Source organism: Lolium perenne, chromosome 2 (assembly GCF_019359855.2).
Source record: "Lolium perenne isolate Kyuss_39 chromosome 2, Kyuss_2.0, whole genome shotgun sequence".
Classification (NCBI taxonomy): domain Eukaryota; kingdom Viridiplantae; phylum Streptophyta; class Magnoliopsida; order Poales; family Poaceae; genus Lolium; species Lolium perenne.
In genome coordinates this window covers 302,275,716-302,301,705 of record NC_067245.2, presented here as the reverse complement: position 1 = coordinate 302,301,705, position 25,990 = coordinate 302,275,716, and the positions used below count along the sequence as shown (strand labels likewise).

The 25,990-nt window shown below is 46.2% G+C and overlaps 2 protein-coding genes across 4 annotated transcripts; both read left to right on the top strand.

Annotated features, from left to right (window-relative positions):
- The first annotated feature begins 3,591 nt into the window (after positions 1-3,591).
- LOC127329672 (uncharacterized) lies at positions 3,592-19,789 on the top strand. 2 transcript variants are annotated; one of them, XM_071826776.1, is made up of 9 exons: positions 3,592-4,017; positions 4,311-4,493; positions 4,588-4,938; positions 14,002-16,582; positions 16,664-18,710; positions 18,800-18,981; positions 19,166-19,256; positions 19,352-19,438; positions 19,537-19,789. In XM_071826776.1, exons 3-5 carry the CDS (start codon positions 4,635-4,637, stop codon positions 18,687-18,689), a joined length of 4,911 nt encoding a protein of 1,636 aa, XP_071682877.1. In that variant the 5' UTR covers positions 3,592-4,017; positions 4,311-4,493; positions 4,588-4,634; the 3' UTR covers positions 18,690-18,710; positions 18,800-18,981; positions 19,166-19,256; positions 19,352-19,438; positions 19,537-19,789. The 2 variants fall into 2 exon arrangements, with proteins under 2 accessions (XP_071682877.1, XP_071682876.1); XM_071826775.1 differs by having other exon boundaries at positions 19,347-19,438.
- A 266-nt stretch (positions 19,790-20,055) lies between these two features.
- On the top strand, positions 20,056-25,482 carry LOC139836185 (disease resistance protein RGA5-like). Of its 2 annotated transcripts, XM_071826778.1 has the most exons (4): positions 20,056-22,679; positions 22,992-24,711; positions 24,811-24,951; positions 25,072-25,482. In XM_071826778.1, exons 1-4 carry the CDS (start codon positions 21,769-21,771, stop codon positions 25,180-25,182), a joined length of 2,883 nt encoding a protein of 960 aa, XP_071682879.1. In that variant the 5' UTR covers positions 20,056-21,768; the 3' UTR covers positions 25,183-25,482. The 2 variants fall into 2 exon arrangements, with proteins under 2 accessions (XP_071682879.1, XP_071682878.1); XM_071826777.1 differs by having other exon boundaries at positions 20,059-22,679; positions 22,992-24,951.
- The last annotated feature ends 508 nt before the right edge of the window (positions 25,483-25,990 follow it).

Genomic DNA, 25,990 nt, shown 5'->3' with positions numbered 1-25,990 from the left:
ACCAGTAGGAGTCAAGAAGCACGTTGAAGGTTGATGGCGGCGAGATGTAGTGCGGCGCAACACCAGGGATTCCGGCGCCAACGTGGAACCTGCACAACACAACCAAAGTACTTTGCCCCAACGAAACAGTGAGGTTGTCAATCTCACCGGCTTGCTGTAACAAAGGATTAGATGTATAGTGTGGATGATGATTGTTTGCAGAGAACAGTAGAAACAGTATGTGCGATGATTGTATTCGATGTAAAAGAATGGACCGGGATCCACAGTTCACTAGAGGTGTCTCTCCCATAAGAAATAGCATATTGGGTAAACAAATTACAGTTGGGCAATTGACAAATAGAGAGGGCATGACAATGCACATACATGACATGATGAGTATTGTGAGATTTAATTGGGCATTACGACAAAGTACATAGACCGCTATCCAGCATGCATCTATGCCTAAAAAGTCCACTTTCAGGTTATCATCCGAACCCCTTCCGGTATTAAGTTGTAAACAACAGACAATTGCATTAAGTATGGTGCGTAATGTAATCAATAACTATATCCTCGAACATAGCATCAATGTTTTATCCCTAGTGGCAACAACACATCCATAATCTTAGAGGTTGCTGTCACTCCCCCAGATTCACGGAGACATGAACCCACTATCGAGCATAAATACTCCCTCTTGGAGTTACAAGCAATGACTTGGCCAGAGCCTCTACTAGCAACGGAGAGCATGCAAGATCATAAACAACACATAGATAGATTGATAATCAACATAACATAGTATTCTCTATTCATCGGATCCCAACAAACACACATGTAGCATTACAGATAGATGATCTTGATCATGATAGGCAGCTCACAAGATCAGACAATGAAGCACAATGGGGAGAAGACAACCATCTAGCTACTGCTATGGACCCATAGTCCAGGGGTGAACTACTCACACATCAATCCGGAGGCGACCATGGCGGTGTAGAGTCCTCCGGGAGATGATTCCCCTCTCCGGCAGGGTGCCGGAGGTGATCTCCAGAATCCCCCGAGATGGGATTGGCGGCGGCGGCGTCTCAGTATGTTTTCTCGTATCGTGGCTCTCCGTACTGGGGGGTTTCTCGACGAAGGCTTTAAGTAGGCGGAGGAGATAGGTCAGGGGGGTGCCCGAGGGGCCCACACACTAGGCCGGCGCGGCCAGGGCCTGGGCCGCGCCGCCTGGTGGTGTGGCCACCTCGTGGCCCCACTTCCTTTCCCCTCAGGTGTTCTGGAAGCTTCGTCCAAAAATAGGACCCTGGGCGTTGATTTCGTCCAATTCCGAGAATATTTCCTTACTAGGATTTCTGAAACCAAAAACAGCAGAAAACAGCAACTGGCTCTTCGGCATCTCGTTAATAGGTTAGTGCCGGAAAATGCATAATAATGACATATAATGTGTATAAAACATGTGAGTATCATCATAAAAGTAGCATGGAACATAAGAAATTATAGATACGTTTGAGACGTATCAAGCTCTTCCTCTCTCTTTTCATATTGTGACCCGACACCATAAGAGGGCGAAAGAATTAACCGCGTCCCACTTGACCTTGATGACGACGCTCATGGTCCATTCAAGCCAGAACAATTCAATTGATTGCATGCTCTATGTCTTGGTCACCAATAGCTCAACCCATGAGCTTTGGAGGATTGTGACACCGACTTCGAGTCAAACCTTCTCTCTTGAGAACAACTATCTTGAATCCAACAAATGGTCTTCAAGCAAAACCTATGGATTATTCCTTCAAACAAAAACTCAATAGAAATATTAGGCCATAGAAATTGTCATCAATTACCAAAAGCAAACATAGGGGCAAAGTACCCTTTTATAGAAATCTTGAGCCCAGCGAAGAGGCGAAGAATCCCGCTGAGAGGGCGCGGCGCCGACATAGTCCAAACTAACATACCTCCCAAACACAAAATAGAGCACATCCATGACCGAAAGAGATTGGTTGACTTCATGAATCGAGATTCTGAAGGAGGAGGGCTTGAATGCGACACCTCGAAGGAGGAAGACGGCGCCCAAGGGCGTCGACGTCGCCTGCACTGGCCAAGGCCTTGCCGAGCTTTCGCCCTAGCCCAAACACCACCCCAAAGACGCAACCTTGACGCTTGTCCAACGACACACTGAGTCCACAACTTGAAGAAGATATCATCGAGGTTTCACCCGTGGCAAGATGCAAAGCTAGACAACCACCCCTGGGTTTCTAGGCAGTCGACCGAACCGGGAAAACTACCGTGTAAATGCAACCACGAGATAGTGGCGGCAAGAAGCACAAAGAGGGTGAGCCTAGAGTCGATGAAGAAAGACTTCGCCCCGGCCGAAGAAGCACGTAAGTTTTGCAAGGAGGCGTGATCCAGTCACATGAAAGGAGAGACATTTGGTGGCGCCTCCAAGAAGGTAAATGGCGTCGAAGACGTCATCGTCACCCGCACCGGCCGTAGCCTTGCACGGATTTCGCCGGATTCCCGTCCCATACCAGTAGCCGGCCAACGCCATGAGACCGTAGAAAGGAACCAGAAACCATACACCGCCGACAACACCTCCTCATGTGTTGCCGGCCCAAGGAGATGAGGCGACCTGATCCCAAGAGTCACCTACTCCAAGCTCATCGCCGACACCGACCGCACCAATCAAGCAAGCAAGAGCTCCAAGATCGGCGATGGCCTATCCAAACCGCCACAGTCCATCCCATCTCACAGATTGACCCGACAAACCTCGGATCTAGGAAAGAAGATTCATTTTCCACGGAAATGGCACATCACCTCGTCAAGAGCATGGCGAGGCGACAACAAGAGACAGGTGCTACACACCACCACCACCGCATCACCCGAGTAACCACGACCGGTAGCAGTCTAGCACCAGGCGACGATGTCCACCCCTGGAGCAGCGATGTCGCTCGAGCCCACCAAATTGCCCAGGGCTGCCGCCCGATATCCAAGGGCACGCCGCAGCCCTCACGGCCGGAGATGCGAGCCACGCACGGCCGCCGCTCGAAGAGACAACGCCGAAGACTATCGCCCGAAGTCGCCGTTCCGGTGCCCAAAAGCCCCCACCGAGTCCCCCACCAACAGACACACCCGCACCAGCACCCACCCCCAGAGGAGCCGCCGGCCTGGAGAGACGTACCTGGACCGGGGAGGCCACGGGCGGCGACACCAGCACCAGCGAGCCACGCGCGGCGACCTCCCTCCATGTGGCCGCTCAGAGGGGCCGAGGGCCGAGATCCCCGCCGTCCCCTTCACCGGCGCCGTGGTCTTCGACCGGCAGCGCCTCTAGGGGCGGCGAGGGGGGAGGGAGGGCGGAGGGGGGCGACGGCGGGGGGAGGTTAGGGTTTCACCCCCCGCGTCGCCTGGTTATCTTATCACTTGCCGCTTATGTAGCCGCCTCACTTCCTTCTCTTCTTCTTGTTGACGGATCTGTGAGGATTCACGTGATTTCTGAGAATTTCATCAATCGTTATCTAAATACATTGTAGGGCAAAACCTTGTGCGAAAACAAAACACACTCTAGGAATTGTAATGGGACTGCCCGTGTAAAATCGTTGAAATTAGTCCAAACTCACCAACAACGGGGTCGTGCTGCTCTGGAAACTGCACTCTTCGTCTCATCAGCCATCACGGCCTCGGCCCCGGCGGTCGGCGCCACCGCGCAACTGTCTGTTAACCCACTCCATACAGAGAACTCCTCTCAAACTTTTCCACCACTGCCACCGCGGCACTCATGGCCTCATGGGCGCGCCCGTCCTCGCGTTCGGAAGTGCGCGCGCATGTTCGCATGCCGACCGGTCCAAGCCATGGCCTTCCAGCGCGGCTGCGCCCTGGGCGTGTTCGAGGAAATGCCGCACCCGAGAACCTGCAGCCAAAGTCTATGCAGGGCCAACGCGTTGGTCGGCGATCACCGTCCCACCATCCCGTCGTCTAGTGGGCTCATCTTTGCCCACGGGTCTCCCCTGGCGCCTTGGCGGGTCACCCTCACTGGTCCGCAGCACACTGACACAGGTAACAAAAGTCTGGTGATTTTGTACCACATCTTGCCTCCTTGGCATCCGTTGTCTGTAGACCAAGCTAACGTGCTGTTTGTTAGCAGCTCAGTTTCCACTAAGGTATCAAGTGGGATCCTACCTAAATCACACTTATAGTACATTTTGTTATTTTTAGTGTAATTTTTAAGACAAAATTTGCACTGCAAATGACAAAATGAACTATAAGTGGTATTTAAGCAGGATCCCACTCACATCTCTTTTCTACGAAAGTGCTCTGCACTTGGAAGCTGACAGCTACGTTTTGTTCAGTGGTAAGGAGGAAGTGCTTATTGCAGTCATGCAACAGTTCAACTGTGTGGAGCCATACCTGACTCAAGGGCTCCCATATTTCACGGCTGTGTGGACCTGCTTTGAGCTGCCATGAGAAGGGCCTGTGCGTCTACTGAAGCTTGGAGGGATCCTATTGTTACTTGGTAAAGTTAGCTGGTTTTGGTGCGTAGTTTGGCTCTTCCCAGTTGCTTCCTTTCGATGCATTATTGCTCTACTCCCCTCTGAATCCTTCTGTTTTGTTTCCCCCCTTTGCAAGGCCTGCTTTTGCTTTTGCTCCTGCCACTGCTGTGCTGCGGTAGGGAGATGGCGGGGTTTGTTGGCACGGTAGTTGACGCAGCAATAGGATGGATGGTGCAAAGCATCCTCGGCAGCTTCTTCACTGGACAGATGGAAGCATGGACTCGTGAAGTCGGGCTTGATGAAGATGTGGAGAAGCTCAAGTTTGAGATGAAGAACGTGGAAATGGTTCTTGCTGCTGCCGAGGGAAGGAGGATTGACAACAAGCCTCTCGCCCAGTCGCTGGATGATCTCAGTGAGCTGCTTTATGACTCAGAGGATGTGATGGACGAGCTAGACTACTACCGGCTCCAGCAACAGATCGAACAAGGTGCTTCACTTGTCTTCCATCTATGTTGCTTTCTGCTTCTTTTTATATTGTCGTGATTTTGATCACTACTTTGCCTATAGTTTGCTGTGCAACTAAGAGCATCTCGAGAAAAAAAACAATCGACTACTGGTGGAACCGCCCCCCTCGCGTCGCCCCCTCCTGGCGACCGAGGGAGCAAACCCTAGCGCGCTCTGCCGCTGGCCCTCCCTCCTCCCCTCCTCCTCGTCGCCCCCAGAGGCACCGCTGTCAAAGCACGCGGCGCCGGTGAAGGGGGCGGCAGGGATCTTGGCCCCCGCTCCTCCCGCGGCGGCTAGGTGGAGGACCGCCGCGCGAGGTTCGCCATGGTCGTGGCTGCTGCTCGGTGGGCTCTCCCTGCCGGCGGCCACCTCGGTGGGGGCTCTGGGAGCCAGGGCGGCAGCCCTGGGCAGGTGTGGACGGCGTCGGCCCTGCAGCGGGCGGCGGCCGTGGTTGCGTGCTAGCCGTCGTTCCCGGCCGCGCGGGCGGCGAGGTTGAGGGTCGCGGCACCGGTCTGCTTCGCCGACCCGGTTGCCAGAGCTGAAGATGAAGCCTCCTCCTCCTCGACTTGTTCGTCCCTTACCAGATCTTGAGCTCGGTGGTTTCGGCCACCGGATTTAGGTGTTGGGCAGAGGGTGGTGCTGTCTAGTGGTACCGAGGGAAACCTTTGGGCAACCACGACGAGGACGACGCCGCCGGCGCCGCGCTCTTTCTTGAAGGCCTCGTCGAGGTACCACTCTCACTACCCTCCTCTGCGTGGGCGAAAGCCCGGTGTTTTCCTTGCGGACGGCGGCAACGTTGCGACGTCGGACCCCTTCCCGAAGGCGCCGTCTTGGGAACTGCAGAGGTGGGTCAACAATGGTGGTTTGAGGTGGCTGTGGCGACTTGCTCTGTTCGGCGAAGCTTTTTCCCCGTGTTGACTGGCAGGTGCCGGGTTTGATGCTATGCTGCTCCACTGCTGTGGGCCCCAGACTAGCTGTTCGAAACACCCGTTATGCATACACATTTACGATCCCATGATCAGTGTGTCGTTAAAGCATAACCGAACTGGTATCAAATACATCATCCATTACAATACCGAATAAACAGATTACAACTGGTCACATGACCAATACTTACATATGAGCCGCAATGGCACGAGATCACCAATCACACAAATCACACAGCAGAAATACTTCATACGAAAGCGTTCGCATAGCCCAAGTCATGCCATAACCCTACATGCAACTGACTGGGAAGACGTTCCTATCTCGCATAGACGTCGTCAACTCCTTCTTCATCGATCGAACTCCACCAAGTCTGGCCAGCCAGTGACAAAGCAACGAGTACATTATGAATTGTACTCGCAAACCACCTTAGAGAGAAGTAAAGGATATGCAATTTGGCACTAGCAAGGAACATGCACTAACTAGGGCGACAAGGAGCGAGAGGTAGTTCCTCTCGAGAGTATGACATCTCTATATCTTTGTCGAAAACCTTTTTGTAAACCAGTTTGTTTTCAGACTAATAGGTAAGGATGAGCCATTTCCATTTCCGGCCATCTCAAATGGCCATTCCAACAATTCCAGCTTTTCCACCATACCTCCCAGGTACATTTCCACCAGTCCCACTGGCTTCCTTTTTTCGAAACATTTTTGAGAAATCACTTTTATAAAACAAAACTCTTCAGGCTAAGCAACAGCCTTCCCGACCGTCCATAACCGCGGACACGGCTATTCAAATAGTTTTCACTCAGAAGAGGTTATACACTTTTCCCACAAGATCCGAATACTCATCGTGTGGGCATCATCCCTGCATAACAACATATGCCACGACAAGTACCCGATCGTAGTTTTTCACCTGCTCGCCTTAGCCTAAGACATGCCGAATAAGTTGTACCTCCCAACACCAAAGTCCGGAGGCTATCCAGGAGTAGCAAAGTCCCCAGCACACCCGACCCTCCGGAATGCCATCCAACCACTTAGGCATTTTTTAATGGGAGCTCATAGGTTGTACCCGTGTACCTAAACATGCAAATGGGTTGCGTCCCTTCTCATGGGAAGAAACCCGGTCGAAGCGTCCATGGTTGCACTGTCTTTCAGTCCGGGTGAGTACTTAGGCGCTAAAGTTTTCGAAAACATTTTATTTTCTGCACTTGCCTCCAGGAAATCTTCCTTCCATAAACATTTTTCCTTTCATAAACCCACACTTGGGCAGGGCTACCCCATTCCAAGGTTTTTGAAAAACTTCTTTCCGGAAAACATTTTCATAACCATTTTTCCAGGGCTCCCAACCTATAGTCCAATTCATCTTTGAAAAATGGCGACAAGGATAACAAGGTGATAAGCACCCTATCACTAATAAAGGTGTGATCAGTAGGTACCAACGAGGGCTGCACCCTAAGGGTGGATTAGTAAAACTCCGGGTGGCACTAACCACCGATATAACAAACAAAAGACATGCACTTTATAAAAATGTAATAATGCAAGAGCAAGATATATGAGACCAGAGATGCATCAAGTGGTGGCTTGCCTTTGTTGGCTATATGTCCATGGACTTCATCTTCATGAATCATCTGCTCTTTCTTCCTCTTCGAATTCCTCACCAAGATCATCTCCTTCTCCGATAGCGTTCGCATTCTAACGTCGCAAAGGAAAAGGGAGAACAATCAACACATGGCCATAGCATCAACCACTCATACAAAACCAGTATCAAACCACTCAATCAGAGGCACTAAACATACAAAATAAATAGCACCTAGGGCCAGATGGCCATTTTATTTATAAAGGGCTGATTTTACCGCTACTCGAAAAGGCTCTAGCTCACACCAAGATATAATCCGCACTAATACTGGTAGGTAATGAATCTTGGAAACCACCACAAAAGGATCTGGTCCCAAAGTTCATTACAAAACATTTTAAACAAAAACAACCCAATTGCCCTATGGGTAAAATAAGCACGAACACCAATTTAACAAGCCACTCCAGAATAATGCACACAAAAATTTGGTAAAATCACAGAGAGTAAAGCTTGACTTTATAAAGCTACAGAAATTGGATTCACTCAATTTGGCTTTTTAAAACAGTAGTTAAGACTTTATAAAACCAGAAATGGATTAGGAACCATTTAAATGGCCTAAAACTCTATGTGAGTCAGAAAAATGCATGCAGCATACCTACTGAAAGCTAACAACATCTAGAACACACTTGCACAAGAATCACATGCAAATAAATTTCTAAATAATCTAGGCAAATTAAACAAGGCAGGAACCAGAGCACATAAATAGCTAGGCACACCAGTATCAGAGCATCACCAACCAGAGACAAGCATACCCATGGAAAGCTGAAACTAAATGTGACCTAACCCCACTAGTTTGGCATTTTTCTGATTTGTAAAAGAATTTACCACTATGAAAAATATTTCCTTTAGCACAAAAGTACCCTACAATCATATCTACCAGTAGCACTTGGGTTTGCTTCAAAACTATTTGTATTTTTCAAACTAAAAATCAAGAAGGGGTTCTCTGGACAGAATTTGATTTGCAAATAAAACAACATCCAGGAAGCTCCTGCATGTGGGGCCTGTGCCAAAAGAAGGGTATTTACATCTAGTTCACAGCAAAATTTACCTCATGCAAAAATGAATCATACAAATCACATAATAAATAAAATGCAGATACAATAACTTTTTAGTGTTTGATTTATGACCACAGATATACAACAGTAAAGCACATGCATGCAAGTGTAGATGATTAAGAATTTGTATAAGATCACGCCGAAATTTGAATCAGGCCATTTGGAATAAAAATGAATTTTCGGTGAATTTAAACTGAACAGTCTGGGGCTTAGTTTTCAGAGAAAAAGAAAATGAGAAGGAAGGGGCTGAATTCAGCCGGGCCGAGCAGATCCGAGGCGGACCGGCCCAGAAGTTCTTCCTCGCGGGCGGCCGATCGCGGGAATCAAACGGCATGAGCGGGGTCCGCTGGCCTGATGCCATGCACGAGGCAGGCTTGCATGCTGCCGCCGGATCGACATCCGACGCCCCACGCCGGTTTACAAGAGCGAGCAGCGTGACGGCGACAGAGCGACGGAGGGAAGGTGGAGTCTCACCAGCGGCGGCCGTGGGCAGAAGAGGTGACGCGACGGATGGCCATGCGGCGCGAAGGTGGTCACCCTAGTCGAGAAGAACGCGTCGACGGACGCCAGGTCGACGACACGGGCGACGACGGAGAGGTGACGGAGAGGCGGAGCAGCTCGGGCGTCAGAGAAGGAACATCGGTGTCCTTGCAAGGCTCATTGGTGCTACGGCCCGGAGCATCTGGGCGCCGCGCCGTGTCCTCAAAGGGGCGGTCCTGGGCGCCCGAAGGATCTACGGCGAGGGTGGCGACGGGAACAGCACCGCACGGACAAAAATCGACGACGGAGCCCAGCCGCCAAGTGGATTTCTGCGAGGGTAAATGGACGAGTTAGGAGGGCCAGACGGAGAGAGACACACAGGAGAATAAAGTAGAGAGAAGGGATGGAGGGGTGATGGCTGTGACATGCACGGCGACGTGCTCGCGGCGGGGCTGCAGACGGAGCCGAGGAAGAAGATGTTCTGGAGCGCAATGGTTTGCCTCGGGCACGAGTGAGGGTGGATAAGAACGAAACAGAGAGGGAGAGTGTCGGGTGAGATTAATAAAGAAGGGTCGTGGTCGTGCTCGACCAGACGCGGCGCTCGGTGGACGTGGTGCATATGGTCGGGGGCGTGAGGCTTAGCGCGATTGAGCAGCTGGGTGGTGGCATCGTGAACGGTGCCGTGAGCTGGGTGCCCTGCTACCAGAAGGAAGGAAGTTCGCTTGCTGGAATGGTCAGAACGCGATGGTGCCCGAGGGTGCACGCTAGTGTTCGACAGGTGTCAGAAGGCGGAGGAGAGGGATAGGTAGAGGTGTAGACCACCATATAGCGCTACGATACCATGTCTTACAGGTTTGCAGTGCGGGACAAGACTAAAGAGATGTGGTCGCTTGGGAACGCATCGGCCTCTCCCGGTATGGGTGATCACGAGTATGCAGAGCACGGGCGAGCCCGTTGTGGGGCACAGATGGCCTCGGGACCATGCGCATCTGAAAAAGGAGGAACATGGCGTCTCCGTGGCGCAGCCCTGGGAGCCAGGACAGTCTCATCCTTGTTGCCCAGATTTGGTGTCCAAAAGAGAGAGACAAATGATGGGGTGTGCTAGGGTTGCTAGGGCAGCGGGGTAGGGGTGCAGGGGTGTGTAGAAGGGTGTTGTCTTGTGCTGGTATAGGGTGGATAGGAAAGGTGAGAGTGGCAGCAAGGATCCTCCAAGATTTGGTGAGGGGCATGCAACGACCTCAATCTCTCTCTCTCTCTCTCTCTCTCTCTCTCTCTCTTATTCACTCCAAAGGGAAACTTCCAAAGGAGTACTGAAGCACTGCATGAGGGGAGGTGGACCAAGTAGAATGAGAGGAGTGCTGTAGGGTCGAGATGTTCAGATGGTGTTGATCAACAAGATTAAGAGGGAGATGGAGAAAGGGAGGGGTGCATGGCATAACCGGCACTCCATTCGTGCCATGCATATATGGCTAAAAAAATAGTCCAAATGCGAAATTTAGGTTATTAAGCTGGGAATGCTTATGATGGCAAGTTCAAAACTTGAATTTGAGAAAGATACCGATGAAAGAAAATTGAGAAGGAAGAGGAGATTACTAATTTGAAAAGATCAACTGATCATGTCTAAAGATCATGACTTGGTAGATGATATGATGTCGTTGGATAGATCATAGGGGCTTAGTTTATATCCAAATGGTATCGCCCAATTTTGGACTGAGTTCATATTTGTTTGAAACACTTTCTATGCCCAAGGTCAAATTTGAATGAAATTCATTAGAAAAGATTTTGAAGTTTTTGAAAGTAGGAGGATGATATTTTGAGTTCAAAGTATGCTCTACTTGCATAACAGTGCATAGTAGGTTTTTCTCAAAACTATTTGGTAATAAAAAAGGTGCAAGAAATGGTGTATGTACCATTTCCATGCATTTTATTAAATAGCAAAATAGAATAAAGAAAAATAATTTTCTAGAAATTATTTTTGAATGGAAATGTAGTGATAAAACATATCAGCAACATTTCCTATTTTTATTTGAGAAAAGGTTTTGAAAATAGTTTGACAACAGAAATAATAGTTTTTGAAGTTACGGTAGGGAAAAAATAGGGTTTTAGGGCTTTTAGGAAATTTGGAGGGAAACTCCAAATTTGAAATTTGGATCATTGCCATAGGGCATAGTATTGATTTTTATAGATGATATTTTGTTTTAGCCTCTTAATTAAAGACAAGGCTCAAAGAGTGGGGTCTAGGTAAGATGAAAAAAAGAAGGTGTGCAAGACATCAGATCGTTAGGTCAAAAATGTTTTCTAACATAGAGTTGGATGATCTTGGAGAGGTTGAAATACAATTGGAGATTACTCATTTGTTGGCCAAATGATCATCTAACAAGATCATGACTAGATGAAGTGGGGATGCTGATTGATTGATCAATGAGACATATTATTGGGAAGGAAAATGCCAACGATATTTGATCACATATCAAATAGTCCTCTAATTATTTTTGGTGTCTACGACCCTTATTTGATTTAAAATAGATAAAAAGTTTAATTGAAACCTTTGAGATGAGAGAGGGTTTTTAGAAGAGTAGTATGATCCAAAGTCGAATAAAACTAAAAATATGATCACTCCATTTTACGTTTGGAAATCAAAACTGCATATAAAAGCTTTTATAAAAATTTAATGTCACACAAAGTAGGGGTATGCCATTTGGAAAATACTTTGTGTCAACAACAATTTTAGAAACCCATATTGTGATACTATTATCTAAGTGACCCTAGCCAATTTAAATAAAATATTTTTGTCAAGACCTTTTGAATTTAGACTTTGAGTCAAAAGACAAAACAAAAGAGATTTTGTGTTGTGTCAAAAAGTTCAAATACTTTTGAAGAGAGTAGATTAAAGTAATACAAGAGGGACCATAGCATGAGTGTTTTTCTTGAGACTAGAAGATTTGGGTTGAGGTACTTCATTTAGCACTAGCTATTATCACTCAACAAACAAAGCCAGACAAGCATTGCAATCAAAACATGTCAACACTAGAGAAAAAAAAGTTTTTGTTCCCCTTGATTTTTGCACATTGGACACATAAACAAGGTTGCAAAAGTTGGGGTGTTACAACTGCCCCTGCTGGCCGGTGGCGACGCCCTCGAGCCTGGGTGAAAGGGGAAAGGGTTCCCCTTTACGGTAGTAGCGACGTTGGGTTGGCGAGCGGCCATGCCATGGTGGTCCTGTTCATCCGTGGGGGCTGGTTGTGCCCTCTTCCTTCGTTTCTTCTTCGTTGCGTCTTCCTGCAACTTCAGTTTGATGTGGTGGTTGCTCTGGCGATGGTGGTGGTCTCGGCGATGTTCCCTGCCGTCTCTAATGGCTTCCCCTTTGGCAGTCTAGCTCCATCTTTTCCGCTGTGTTCTTGGGGGAACTCCTTCGCCTCCCGACGGTACGGTGCCCTTCGATCCAGGGCGAGGGACAAGGGGTCTCTTTCCGGAGGCGGATACGGTGGAGGTTGGATCTAGATTTGCCCAGTGGGTGCGGATGACGACACGGTCCGGTGGCCTCCCCAAGCTCTCTCTGCCTTCGTGGTGCTCTCCTCGATGTCTAGTTGTGGTGTAGGCGTTCCAAGTGATGTTCATGTTTCGATCTTTAGTTTGCTTGTGTTGCCTGTTCCTGTGAGTTGTTTGTAAGCACGTTTGTATCTGTCATTAATTTAAAGCTGGGCTAAGGCCTTATCTCTAAAAAGCTAAGAGTATCTCCGGTCGCATCCCCCAAATCGTCCCCCAAACGGCGCCGGATCGAGCGTTTGGCCGCATTTGGGGGACGTCGCTGCCCAGCCGCGTCCCCCAAAACCACTCCCAAACATAAATTCAAATAGTTTAATTCAAAAGAGATCGTTCCCGCTGAAGTCGTCGCGATCAAAGTACTGGACGCGCGATCGTATTACAGATCAGTGGTGCAAATTGAACATAAATTAGAAGAAGGGGTTCGGCTACGCCGACGGCGCATCCTGAGTCGACGTAGGCCCGTCGAGCACGACGACTTCATCGTGCTCTGCCCGGTCTGGCTGCTCGTCGCCGATGCTGAGGCCAACGCCGTTGCAAATGCAGATGCCGATACCGATGCCGCCGACTTAGGTGTACTAGCAACGCTGTCGCCGACGCCCCTGCTGGTGCCGGCTCTGCCTCCGAGGGTGGGGTTGCTACTGCTGCCTCGGCCGCCGCCATTTTGGCTTCGATGTCACCGAGGATCATGCCTTTGTAGAAGTTGTGTACCCCTCTAGCGCTAGCGGCTTTGCGAAGGGCGCCTTCGGCCCCTTCGTCACTAGCTCCTTGCCCGGTGGCTTGGTGGCCGCTTTCTTGGCCACTTTTTTTGGGGCATGTCGGCGGCGCTATGACTGGGAGAGAGTAGCGGTGGCGGAGGGAGAAATGAAATCTTTTGGCAGGATGGAAATGTGCGGCAGGAGTGCGGGTTGTGGCGGGAGAGGCACGATGTGGCGGGAGACTGGTTAAATTTCAGTGTGTCAATGACGCGTCGGTCCCGCCACTCCTTGCCTCGCTTCTCACTTTGTCCGGCGCACCCGGAGCGTCCCCTGTGGAGCGGGGACAGGCTCGGGGCGCCGGACACAGTATTGGGCCGCGCCGGACAGAAGGGGCGTTTGGGGCGCACGACCGGGGCCCAAAATATGTCCGGCGCGCCCCAAAACCCTTTGGGGGACGCGACTAGAAATGCTCTAAGAGCAGCCGCATATCATTGGCAGTTAGGCACCACTTTTCAGTTATCTCTTGCTTAGATATGATCTTTTTTCAACGATTCATTTTTTGTTACTATATGTTTAGGAGAAAAGTAGAGGACTTCTGTACACCATGTAACTTTTGTGAATTATTAGCAGATTAACAGTTACATGATAATATCTGCTTTTGCTCAAGTGGCTTTCGTATGCTTGTCCCCAAATAACTTCTTCTTTTAATGCAGGAAATGGTTCTAGTGTTCCTAGTGGTTTTAATCCCGAAGGAAGCCACACGTCATCATCCACTCCATCTTCTGCTTTTGAATTCGTATACAATGCCACAAGACAAGTAACTAGTTGGGCATCATGCGATAGAAAGAGGAAACGGGAAGATGAGGGGCCAGCTCATAGCACCTTGCTCACTATTGAGGTTAAACATGACATTTCTAAGAGGATCAATAGAATAGTGAATCATTTGTGCACTATTGGCAATGCTGTACAGAGAGTTCTTCAGCTTGTGATCGCTCACCCCATTACAACACCAAGTGAGAGTCGGATTATTGCTAGGAATGCCCGCATGACAACCTCTGTTCCAATTGAAAGTAAGGTATATGGGAGAGATGCAGAGAGAGACATGATAATAGACATGTTGATAAACAAGGGATGTAATGATCTGAATGTGTTGCCAGTGGTTGGCATTGGTGGTGTTGGGAAGACGACACTTGCTAGGTATGTATACTGTGATCAAAGAACTACAGATCATTTCGATTTGCAAATGTGGGTTTGTGTATCCACGGACTTCACTGAAAGAAGACTTACACTTGAGATTTTAGAGCATGTATGTAAAGATAGACAAGAGTATGAAAATATAAGCAATTTTAATGTACTACAGGAGATCCTTTTGAAGTACATCAGAAACAAAAGATTTCTACTTGTATTAGATGATGTGTGGGAAGACAGGGACAAGAGTGGATGGGATGAACTGTTAGCCCCATTGAGGCATAGTCAAGTAAGTGGCTGCATGATTTTAGCAACAACTAGAAGAAAATCAGTTGCAAAATTGCTAGGAACAATGATTGAAGTTGAATTGAATGGTCTGGATGAAAAGGACTTCTGGCTTTTATTCAAGGCATTTGCATTTGGTAATGAGAAGTACGAGGGTCATCCTAGTTTGCAATCTATTGGCAAACAGATTGCTAAAGCATTAAAGGGCTGCCCACTAGCTGCACAAAGTGTTGGTGCACTTTTGAATACATGTGTTAGCTATAAGCATTGGAGGACAGTCCAAGACAAATGGAAATCTCTTCAAGAAGATGCTGATGACATTTTGCCCATCTTGAAGCTCAGTTATGATTACCTACCGGTCCACCTTCAGCGCTGTTTCTCATTCTGCTCTTTGTTTCCAGAGGACTACCAATTTAATGGAGAAAAATTGGTCTGTGCTTGGATATCACAGAATTTTGTGCAGTGTGAAGACCCTACCATGAGATTGGAAGAAACAGGGCAGAAATATTTGGATAGATTAGTGGATTTAGGTTTCTTCCAAAAGGTTGGCTTACGCTATGTTATGCATGACCTAATGCATGAATTGGCAGGTAAAGTTTCATCACATGAATGTGCTACTATACATGGATTGAAAGCTGAGGCAATTCGACCAAGGGTTCGCCATTTGTCAATCATAACTACTGCTTTTGATAAAGACCGTGGCAGTTTTCCTACTGAGATGTTTGAGAAAGTACTTCAGAAGATTGGCCCTTTGCCAAAATTGAGGACCTTGATGTTATTTGGGCGAAGCAGTATGAGTTTATTGGAGTCCTTGCGTACTTTATGCAAGGAGGCAAAATGTTTACGGCTCCTAAATTGTTTTGTGACAGGTGCTGACATCAGCTCTATAATCAGTTTGTTAAATCCATGCCATGTTCGCTATCTTGAATGTGTTTGTGTTGCCAGCACACAAACATGGTTATACAGAGTCTACAAGTACAATGTGTCTCCTCAAGCTTTGACAAGATTTTATCACCTTCAAGTATTGGACGTGGGTGTTTCAGGCAATTTTGTTGTGCCCACTGATATGCATAATCTTGTTAATTTGCGCCATCTTGTTTCTCATGAGAAAGTGCATCGTGCAATAGCTTGTGTTGGCAAAATGACCTCTCTCCAGGAACTAAGATTCAAGGTTCAAAATGTTGGCAGTTTTGGGACAAGACAACTTCAGTCTATGAATGTGCTTGTAGTACTTGAAATTTCTCAACTTCAAAATGTGAAGACTAAAGAAGAGGCGAGTGGGGCCAGGCTGTTAGATAAAGAGCATCTAGACAAGTTGTCCTTGTCATGGGAGGATAGCAGCATGTCCCTTCAACCTGAAACAGCAAAAGATGTGCTTGAAGGTCTTCAACCACACGAGAACCTCAAAACTCTAGAAATAACTGGATACGGTGGTGCTACCTCCCCAACCTGGCTTTCCGGTAACTTTTCAGTTATCTCACTGCAGATACTTCATTTAGAGAAGTGCAAGGAATGGCGAATTCTTCCAACTCTTGAAATGCCTTTCCTTAGGAAGCTGGCATTGATCAGGATGTTAAATGTAATGGTAGTCGCAGTTCCTTCCTTGGAAGAGTTGATCTTGACCGATATGCCAAAATTGGAAAAATGTGTTGGTTCTTATGGAATGGAATTGACTTCCCATCTAAAGGTTTTGATTATCAAGAACTGCCCTCAACTGAATGAGTGCACTCATTTCCAGAGTTACTCTTCTTTCGACGCTGAGCAGAAATCGTGGTTTCCGTCACTCAACAAACTCTCCATCGAGCATTGTCCTCAAATAATGTATAATTTTGTTCTCAATTTTGTTCCTGTTCAGTACATTTGCGAATTCTTAGGCACTTACTTTGATAAATGATGTTGCAGCAAGTGGGAAATGTTTCCACTAAGAGAAATGGCGGCCCTCAAGGAGTTGGAGCTGATGGGCCTACATGATGTGAGAGAGTTGGCAGTCCCTTCTCTGGAGAAGTTAGTGTTGATTCAAATGCCAAACCTGGAAATTTGTGGCAGTCTAACAGATTCTCCATCTTTGCAATTTTTACCTTCTCAAGGAGATCAAAAGAGATGGCTATGTAGTATCCGTAGACTCACCATCCATGATTGCCCTTGTTTGATAGTGTCACATCCTCTTCCGTCTTCTGAGTTGTCCATCATGGGAGTTCCGGCACTTCCAAAAATGAGTATAAAACAGAGAAAGTTCAGTATCGAATCTAATGAGTTGAGTGTGTTGGATGACCGTTTCTTGGCATTCAGTAACCTTAGGGGCATAACATCGTTGCACATAAGAAAGTGTCCAAATCTGGTATCTCTTTCAAGTGAAGTTTTCAGCCAGCTCAGTGCCTTAGAGAATTTAAGTATATACGACTGCCCAAATCTGGCCAAGTCAAACATTATGTCAGGAGTTGTTGTGGAAAATAGTAGGTCTGTAAGAAGCCTTCTGCTACCATCTCTCAAATTGTTCGTCATGGACAGATGCGGCTTAACAGGGAGCTGGCTAACACAAATGCTTTCACAAACGCAGTCCCTTGAGGTGTTGGAATTAACTGCATGTCCAGCGATAAAGTATCTATCAATCAGTGAACTTTCAGAAACCGAAGGGACCAGCAGTTTGGTTTCAGGAGTGATGACGTCATCCCAAGATGAACATCAATTGAAGCTGCCATATAATCTCCTGTGTTCTCTCAAGAGGTTATGGATTCAGCGCAGCCTGGATCTGGAGTTCGTTGGGGGTAACAAACACTTCGCGGGACTTACCTCCCTTACAGAGCTAGTCCTTCAAGATTGCCCCAAGCTGGTCTCATCGCTGGTGGGTCACATGGGCGAAAGGAAAGATGATGGTAACATGGATGTTGGATTACTCCCGCCATCACTTGAAGGCCTGTCGATAAGTTCTTTCCAAGAAAATTATCAGTCCTTCACTCCCGAGGGACTTCTCTGCCTCAAAAGGTTAAGTCTCGCGAACAGCCCTTGTTTGAAGTATGTACAGCTGCATTCCTGTACAGCCCTAGAGGAGCTGCGAATCTGGGGGTGTGTCCAGCTGGCTGCACTGGAGGGCTTGCGATTCCTCACCTCCCTTCGAATTTTGCATATGGAGATGAATCCGGATCTGTCTTGTACATGGGAGCTCAAACTGCAGGAGCAAGAGAATGATGGAAGTCAAATTCAGCTTCTCCCTCCCTCTCTTAAAGAACTTAGGATCTGGATGCTCACAGATAGGGTCCAGTCTGGTCTCCTAAGCTGCCTCCCCAACATCACCAGGTTAATGATATCACGAAGTCCAGAACTGACGTCTCTACAGCTGAGATGCTGCACAACACTTCAAGACTTGGAAATTAGAAACTGTGAGTTTCTTGCTTCGGTTGAGGGCTTCCAGCTCATTAGAAGCCTGACATCCTTGAGACTATCTTACTCCCCCAGCCAACCTTCCTGTTTGGAGCTCGTGTCTCACCAGCATGGGGCTTGTGAAATCTGGTCTAGACTGAGAATTCTTGAGGCTAGTGACGCGTCTGTACTTTCTATGCCCTTCTGCAAACAGCTCACATCTCTAACGCACCTACAGTTCACATCTTGGGATAGTGAACCGAAAGACAGCATGGTGAGCCTAACAGAGGAACAAGAGAGAGCACTGCAGCTTCTAACCTCCCTGCAAGACCTTACATATTGGAAACACCCGAAACTCTTATCGCTTCCTGCAAACCTACATAACTTGACCTCCCTCGAGAGCTTATCCATCACTCATTGTAGCAGCATCACAAGGCTTCCAGACATGGGCCTCCCACCTTCGCTCAGACACCTTCAGTTATCCTGTTGCAGTGAGGAGCTAGGTTCACAATGCAGAATGGCAGCAACGGAGAAGCTAAAGGTCAGGATTAATAGTGAGCGAGTGAATTAATCAACAGTGTCTTCTTCCAAGGTACACTTCTGGACCATTTTCTCTTTACTATTACTCAGTACCTTTGCCCTCTTCTTGCTTAAAGTAATTGTTACCTTTGCTGACTGCAGCCATCAGCGATGCACATATTGCTGAGGTTTGCCACCACTGGCACAATCGTGCCAGTGTGATATACCCTTTTGGTTTTCCACGAGGCACTCGAATCACATGATGGCTGGACACATAAACCATGTGTTGAAAGTAGCAAACTCTTTTGTTATGATGAACCTATGCTATAGCAAGCCTTACCACGGTATGTAAAGAATTTGTGTGCCTTCACATTTATCTTGATTAGTGCCGTCAGTGGCGCAGTGATGGTGTTGGCAATATTATTCCTTCTCGGTTGACTTTTTATCCCACTGTATGTGTGTGTGTTATCTTCCTAAAAATTTCTGTGATGAGATAATCATTATTGACCCTCAATTTTCTGTGTTCAGGAGGGAGAACAGTTCTTACAAGAAGCCTGATCACAGCTCTAGCAGTACTGTCTTTATTAGATGCTTTGATTCAGCTCTTGGGGAGGATCAGGTAGTTTGAAGCGCTAAACATGTTTTTTTGGGTACATCTGTTTGACATCCATATGCCTCTTGTATTACGCTTACTATTTTCCATTGGCAGATCAGAAGTTCACTTCTGCAACATTTTAGCTCAGGTGGAGAGATCACAAGAGTTTCAAGTCCGAAGGACTATGAAACTGGTGCAAGCAAAGGGTAAGTTGACTCTGTTATGTGAAAGTGCAAATTGCTCTAGCTGTCTTTTCATTGGTAGAACCACCAGTCTTACCATACATTTGTCCTTTCTTTCGCAGGGAAGAAGACCACTTTCGGTGATGACTGATTTAGAAGCTTTAAAACACAAACCTGCCCCTGGTGAAATGCCAAGAATACTTTTTTTTGGGCAGTTTTGGAGATTTATATAATCTTATTAGTGTAGTTTGTAGACCGGCCAGACAATTTTTCAGTACTTTTGGAGATTTATATTCGCGTGATAAATTTAGTTGCTGTACTTCCTACATAATTGTGATATAGTATTACCTTGTGTTCTAATTTATTTTCTAGCTATTTTGGATATTGTGGGCACCCCTACCGCTTGCTTTTTATCATTACCCAAAAATGGTGTATGCTTGACAGTTGCCAATTTTTTGGCATGTCAATGCTACTTTTTTTTTTTGCAGGGATGCTACTTCACCGTTCGTTTTTCTAACTAACGTTGTCCAAATCATGGTCAGTCAACCCAAAATTCTGGCCATCCAAAGTCCAAACATTTGGTAGGGCAAACCTTGGCAAAAATGAAACACACCCTAGAATCGTCATGAGACTGTATTCCGTAAAATCGTTGAAATTGCGACCGAAGTCACCACCAACGCCAACGGGGCCGTGCTGCTCTGGAGACTACAACACTCAAGGTCTGGTCAGTCGTCACGCCCTCGGGCGCCACCGCGCCACTGTTTCCCCCGTCAAAATAGATAGTACATATCTCTTCTCGAGCGTTTCCGCGCCGCCGGCAACCGCATCAGATTCAACCGTCCGACCACCGTGGCGGTACTCATGTGCAAGCCCATCTACCTCGGCGTGCAGAAGCGCGCGCCTGTCCGCGTACCGACCCGGTCCAGGCCATGGCCTTCCAGTGCGGCTATTAAGCCCTCAACGTGTTCGAGGAAATGCCCCACCAGAAAACCTGCAGCCAAAGTCCATGCGGGGCCAACGCCCGGGGTGCCGTCAACATCGGCGATCTCCATCCAAGGCATCCAAGCATCCCGTCGAATGGTGGAGTGACGTGGTGGGCTCATCTTGGCCCCGGCTATCCCCTTGGCCCTGGCGGCTCACCCTCACTGGTACGCGGCACACAGGTAACTAAAGTCTCGTCGTTCTGAATCAGTACTGACCAAGTTGGTTGATTATGGTGTCTACTCCCCTTCAGGCTAGCATGGGAGGGGTTATACATACGTAACATACCTATCAGAAACCTTCAACATTAACCATCTCAATTAGTGAGTGAGGATCCAGTAATAGTAACCTGGAAATTTACCGGCCGCTACCTACCGGTGTAGTTTTCACCATCGATTCATACTTCAAGATTCTACCTCATATAATCGACCTAAAGATAATTATGCGTGGTGGCCTGCACATTTCATGGCGTAGTGTACATCTTTTTATAAATAGTTGGTGTACATATTTTTATGAATAGTTGTTTCATTGTTTGAATAGGCCTGTCGAGGCAGTTCACCTGCTGATTTAGCGCATTATATTGTTACAAGTTTTAACGTTATATAATTTGATGGGACATACAGCTAGCTAGCTAACCTAACACGCCAAGGTGTGTTTAATACAAAGGAACAGGCCAGCGCTTTAACCATTTAAGTCGAAGTCAGTGAGTGCGTTGACTCTAAGACGAGAAAATAAAAATGACGCTGCAACAATCACAACTATATATGCTTCAATAGATTGAGTAGACATGATATATATATATGTGATGGATCCAGTTTGTGGTTTAAAATGGTGATCATATCACGATGTCTCGAAAAGATAAGGTGACACGTCACTAATTAGATTATGCTGCAATCGGTTCCAAACCTTACGTTGGCATTTATAAAATAGTGTATAATGACGACCGTCTAAATACATTTATTCAACCGCATCCAGCGAGCATGCATGATTAATTGACTATAGTGGCAAGTATGATGACGGCTGTCTAGCTAGATACATCGAACCCGGTAATTTTTCTTATCTAAATGGTGGTGTGTAGTTAATCATAGCAAGGGACATTTGCGTCAGCATTTCGATGGCAAGCACTAGACTGCTTGACCTAAAACACGGTATGTGTATTAAATTATTGTGTCCATTATTTTACAATTTGCGTACCTCTGCATAGAAACAAACCCACGTCTCTCCGTGCAAGAAAATTGGTCGAGATGAACATATTCCTTTTTTTTTGGGTACTTCATACTATATATATATATCCCATTGGTAGTTGAATACATGCTTCAAGCTAGCTATATGCGTATATACACTATAAGTTTGAAATCTATAAAAAGCAATCCATGCATACCACCGCTCCTACACACCAGCCTAATTGGCACTTGTCAACCAAACAACGAAGGGGGCGAGTGAGAGAGAAAGAGAGAGTATTCATGGATCTCGTAACAGGGGCCATGGGCTCCCTTCTCCCCAAGCTTGGCAAACTCCTTAATGAGTACAAGTTGCAGAAGGGCGTCAAGGAAGACATCAAGTCTCTGGAGAAAGAGATGAAGATCATGCGTGCTGCTCTTCACAAGGTGGCAGAGGTGCCACGGGACCAACTTGAGGAGGGCATCAAGATCTGGGCAGGGGAGCTCAGGGAGCTGTCCTACAACATGGAAGACGTTGTAGACAAGTTCCTGGTGCATGTCAATGGCGAGAGCTCTGACCCCAACTCCAACAAGATCAAACAGCTTGGGGATAATATTATTGGCTTGTTCACCAACTGGAAATCTTGTCATCAGATCGCCAACGAGATCAAGGACATCAAGAACCAAGTCAATTATGTGGCCAAACAACATAAGAGGTACAGGGTCAGTGGTATTGTTGCTGCTAATGTAGCTGCTACAACAACAACTTTTGATCCTCGTCTACCTGCTTTGTACAACAATGTATCTGACCTTGTTGGCATCAATGAGCCAAGAGATGAGTTAATCAAGAGGTTAACAAACAAAAATGACCAAATAGAGATAGTCTCTATTGTTGGATTTGGAGGCTTGGGCAAAACTACTTTGGCTAAAGCTGTATATGACAGTCTCAAACCACAATTTGATTGCACGGCCTTTGTTTCCGTGTCGCAGACTCCTGATATGGTAGGGATTTTCAGGAAGATGCTACATCAGCTTGATAAGAAAAACTATGCCCACATCAATGAAGCATCGCGCGATGCAACAGAGCTCATTGATGAACTCAGAATGTTCCTCCGAAACAAGAGGTATTGATCATTCTTTGCTTTCTCATATATAGTTTGTATGTACTTTCATTGATGTGATTGTGAAGTGCATCGATGCATTTTGCTCAAGACGGTGAATAGAACATGTGTACAAATAGTTAGAAACAATTGCATTCTTTATTTAAATTTCACGTTTTCTGTTGTCTTATTTCATTTAACCCCTATTTCATCCTTGTCTTATTTCTCCATGAATTTTATTATTTTTGCCCATGCTGCTTATATTAACATACACATTTTATCCTTATTCATTTCTTGATATGGTTCTCAAATATTACAACTCATACACATCTATAGGTACCTCATTGTTATTGATGATATATGGAACCTACAATCATGGATAGAAATCAAACATGCTTTGAATGAGAATAGTTGTGCAAGCAGAATAATCACAACAACTCGTGACCTTGATATTGCTACAAATGTTGGTGGTTCTTTTAAGATAAATCCCCTTAATCTAAAGAGCTCAAAAACCTTATTTTGTGGAAGAATATTTGGTTCTGAGGATAAATTACCTCGACATTTGGGTGAAGCGTCCACAAAGATATTGGATAAATGTGGTGGTGTACCACTAGCTATCATTACCATCGCTAGTGTATTGAATGTACCTAGTAAAATCCAAAACCAAGCAGTGTGGGATAAGGTGTGTGCCTATATTGGTTCTGGACTTGAACATAGTCCTCATGTGAAGACCATGCGGATAATATTGTCCCTAAGCTATTACCACTTACCCTATCATCTGAGAACTTGCCTATTGTATCTAAGTATATATCCAGAAGATCATGAGATCCATAGAGATGACTTGATATGGAAATGGATAGCCGAAGGTTTCATCCAACATAAAAATTCAGATGATAGCTTATTTGAGGTTGGACGCAGTTACTTTACTGAGCTGATAAATAGTGGCATGATCCTGCCGTGCATAGATTTTAAAGGTGATGTAACACATTGCCGTCTGCATGATATGGTGCTTGGCCTAATCTGTTCATTGTCTAGTGAAGAAAACTTTGTTACTATATTGAATCACAGCGGTGGTTGCGGCATATCTTCACCCGTCAATGTTCGCAGGCTGTCAATCCAAAATAGAAATGAAGATGATCAAAGGAAGCCACTTGCTTTCATGAGTAAATCACAAGTGAGGTCTGTTACTACCTTTCCACCTGCTATTAATCAAATGATGTCACTGTCGAGATTTGATGTTTTACGTGTATTGGATCTAAATGGATGTCATCTGGGGAAAAGCAAAAACCTTAACCTCGAGGATGTTGTGAATTTATTTCACTTAAGGTACCTTGGTCTTGCCGGTACAAATATTTGCCAGCTCCCAGCTGGAATAGGAAATCTGCTATTTTTGCAGGTGTTGGATGTAAGATACAATTCCAACCTAAAAGAATTACCATCCAGTATCTGCAAGCTGAGAAGATTGATGTGTCTACTTGTTAATGGTTACCGCACGAGCCTCCCTGATGGGCTGGGAAATCTTACATCCATGGAAGTGTTGAAAAAGATCTGTGCCACCCTAAACATTGTGAAAGAGTTGCGCAAGCTATCAATGCTAAGGGAGCTCAAAGTTAAGTTTGAGCGTAATGCAAGCCTAGAGTATGGGGAAGCTTTTCTTGAGTCTTTACGTCACCTGAAAAATATCCAAAGTGTAATTATTCGTGGGTATTTCCCTTCCATGGATCTCCTGGAGAAAAGTTGGCTGCCACCTCAGCAGCTCCGCGCATTTGAGTCGGTCAGGTGCGGAGCATTCTCTGGGGTGCCGGAGTGGATAAAGAGGGATCCACTGTGTCTCTCGGACCTCGCCGAGTTGGTAATTGGCTTCGTGGAACTACGAGAGGAGGACCTACTGATCCTTGGGAGGTTGCCAGTTCTTCGTCGTCTCTGGTTGTGGAGTGCCAAGCAAACGCCGAAGGTGCTGTCCATTGGCGCTGATGGTTTCCACTATCTAACAAGCTTCACACTATACTGTGAATCACCCAGGCAGATAGTGTTTCAGCGAGGCGCTTTTCCAAAGGTTGAGGGGGTTCTCTTTAACTTCAATGTCAAGAAGGAAAAAGATGATGGCAATGGCGATTTCTACTTCGGCCTGCTGAACCTCTTATCCCTTGGGCAGGTCACTGTGGGAATTGATCGTCATGGTGTCACACTTGCAGACGTGAAGGATGCAGTGGTTGCATTGAGGCAGACAGTTAATGTCCATCCCCTTCATCCTGTCATCACCTTTGATATTAGGCCGCTTATACAACAAGAGGAGGTACAAACACCTAACCAATGCTTTCTTTCTCACAGGCCTATTGTGTTTTATGTCCTACCTAGCTCATGTGTTAATTTCATGATTATGTTTTCAACTTTTTCTCTCATCCTGATTTCTCAGGCACAGAGGGCAAGTGAAATGAATCCAGAGTTTTTCTTTGATGAAGAACTGATTAGAGAGCAAAGGAAGCTCCCGGGGAAATTTCGTAAATTCCGTGCAGAAACTACCTAGTCAGATTCAATCTCCACAATTTAAATTCAGGGAACATTATCCCAATTAAAATGAAGCGGCAATGATGAATCAACATGTACACTAGATTTCACATAGAGTTTTATTTTCGTTTGGAAAGCTTCACATAAAGGGTACATGCAAAATTGTTGACCCTGCTGAGATCCATCAAGGAAACTTCTGATTGCAATATGCCGCTTTCAGTTTGCACCTCTTGTTATCTGCATTTTCCTGTTAAGTGTTGTTTCTTCATACGCATGTATGTACACGTTCGTTTATCAATTCAGTGCCCTCTGTGTAAGGTGTGACAGGTTGCATACCGAATAACTCAAAGTATTGCATGACTTATTTACTTCGTCCAGTGGTTCAAAGTGGATCACGCGTCCTTTGTTTATTCTCTTTCAGTGAGGAACTAGGTGCAATGTTCATAATTGCCAGGCATTACCGTATTATTCATTAGTTGCTTGGAACCCAACCTCAGATAGGATGTTTTAAGTCTTTGTGTTATATCACAACACCTGGAATCTGCAGTCAACCAGGGCTTACCTGATTAGCGATGAGATGACTACATATTTTGCTGGATGCCAGGAGCTACAATTCTATGCCTGCTTTTAGGTGGTGGACATTGGTTTAATCTTTTAGCCAAGTTATATTGTAACAAAGAAAAATAGAAGAAAACAAAAATTTAAAATAAGTTTGCTTATAAAGATAATTTTTAAAAAAATGCCATGTTGGCGTAAAAGCTAGTTTATAAAAGTATTTGGTTCCTGTCCATATCTTCATCCTACAAGCTTAATTAATCAGGCTCTTA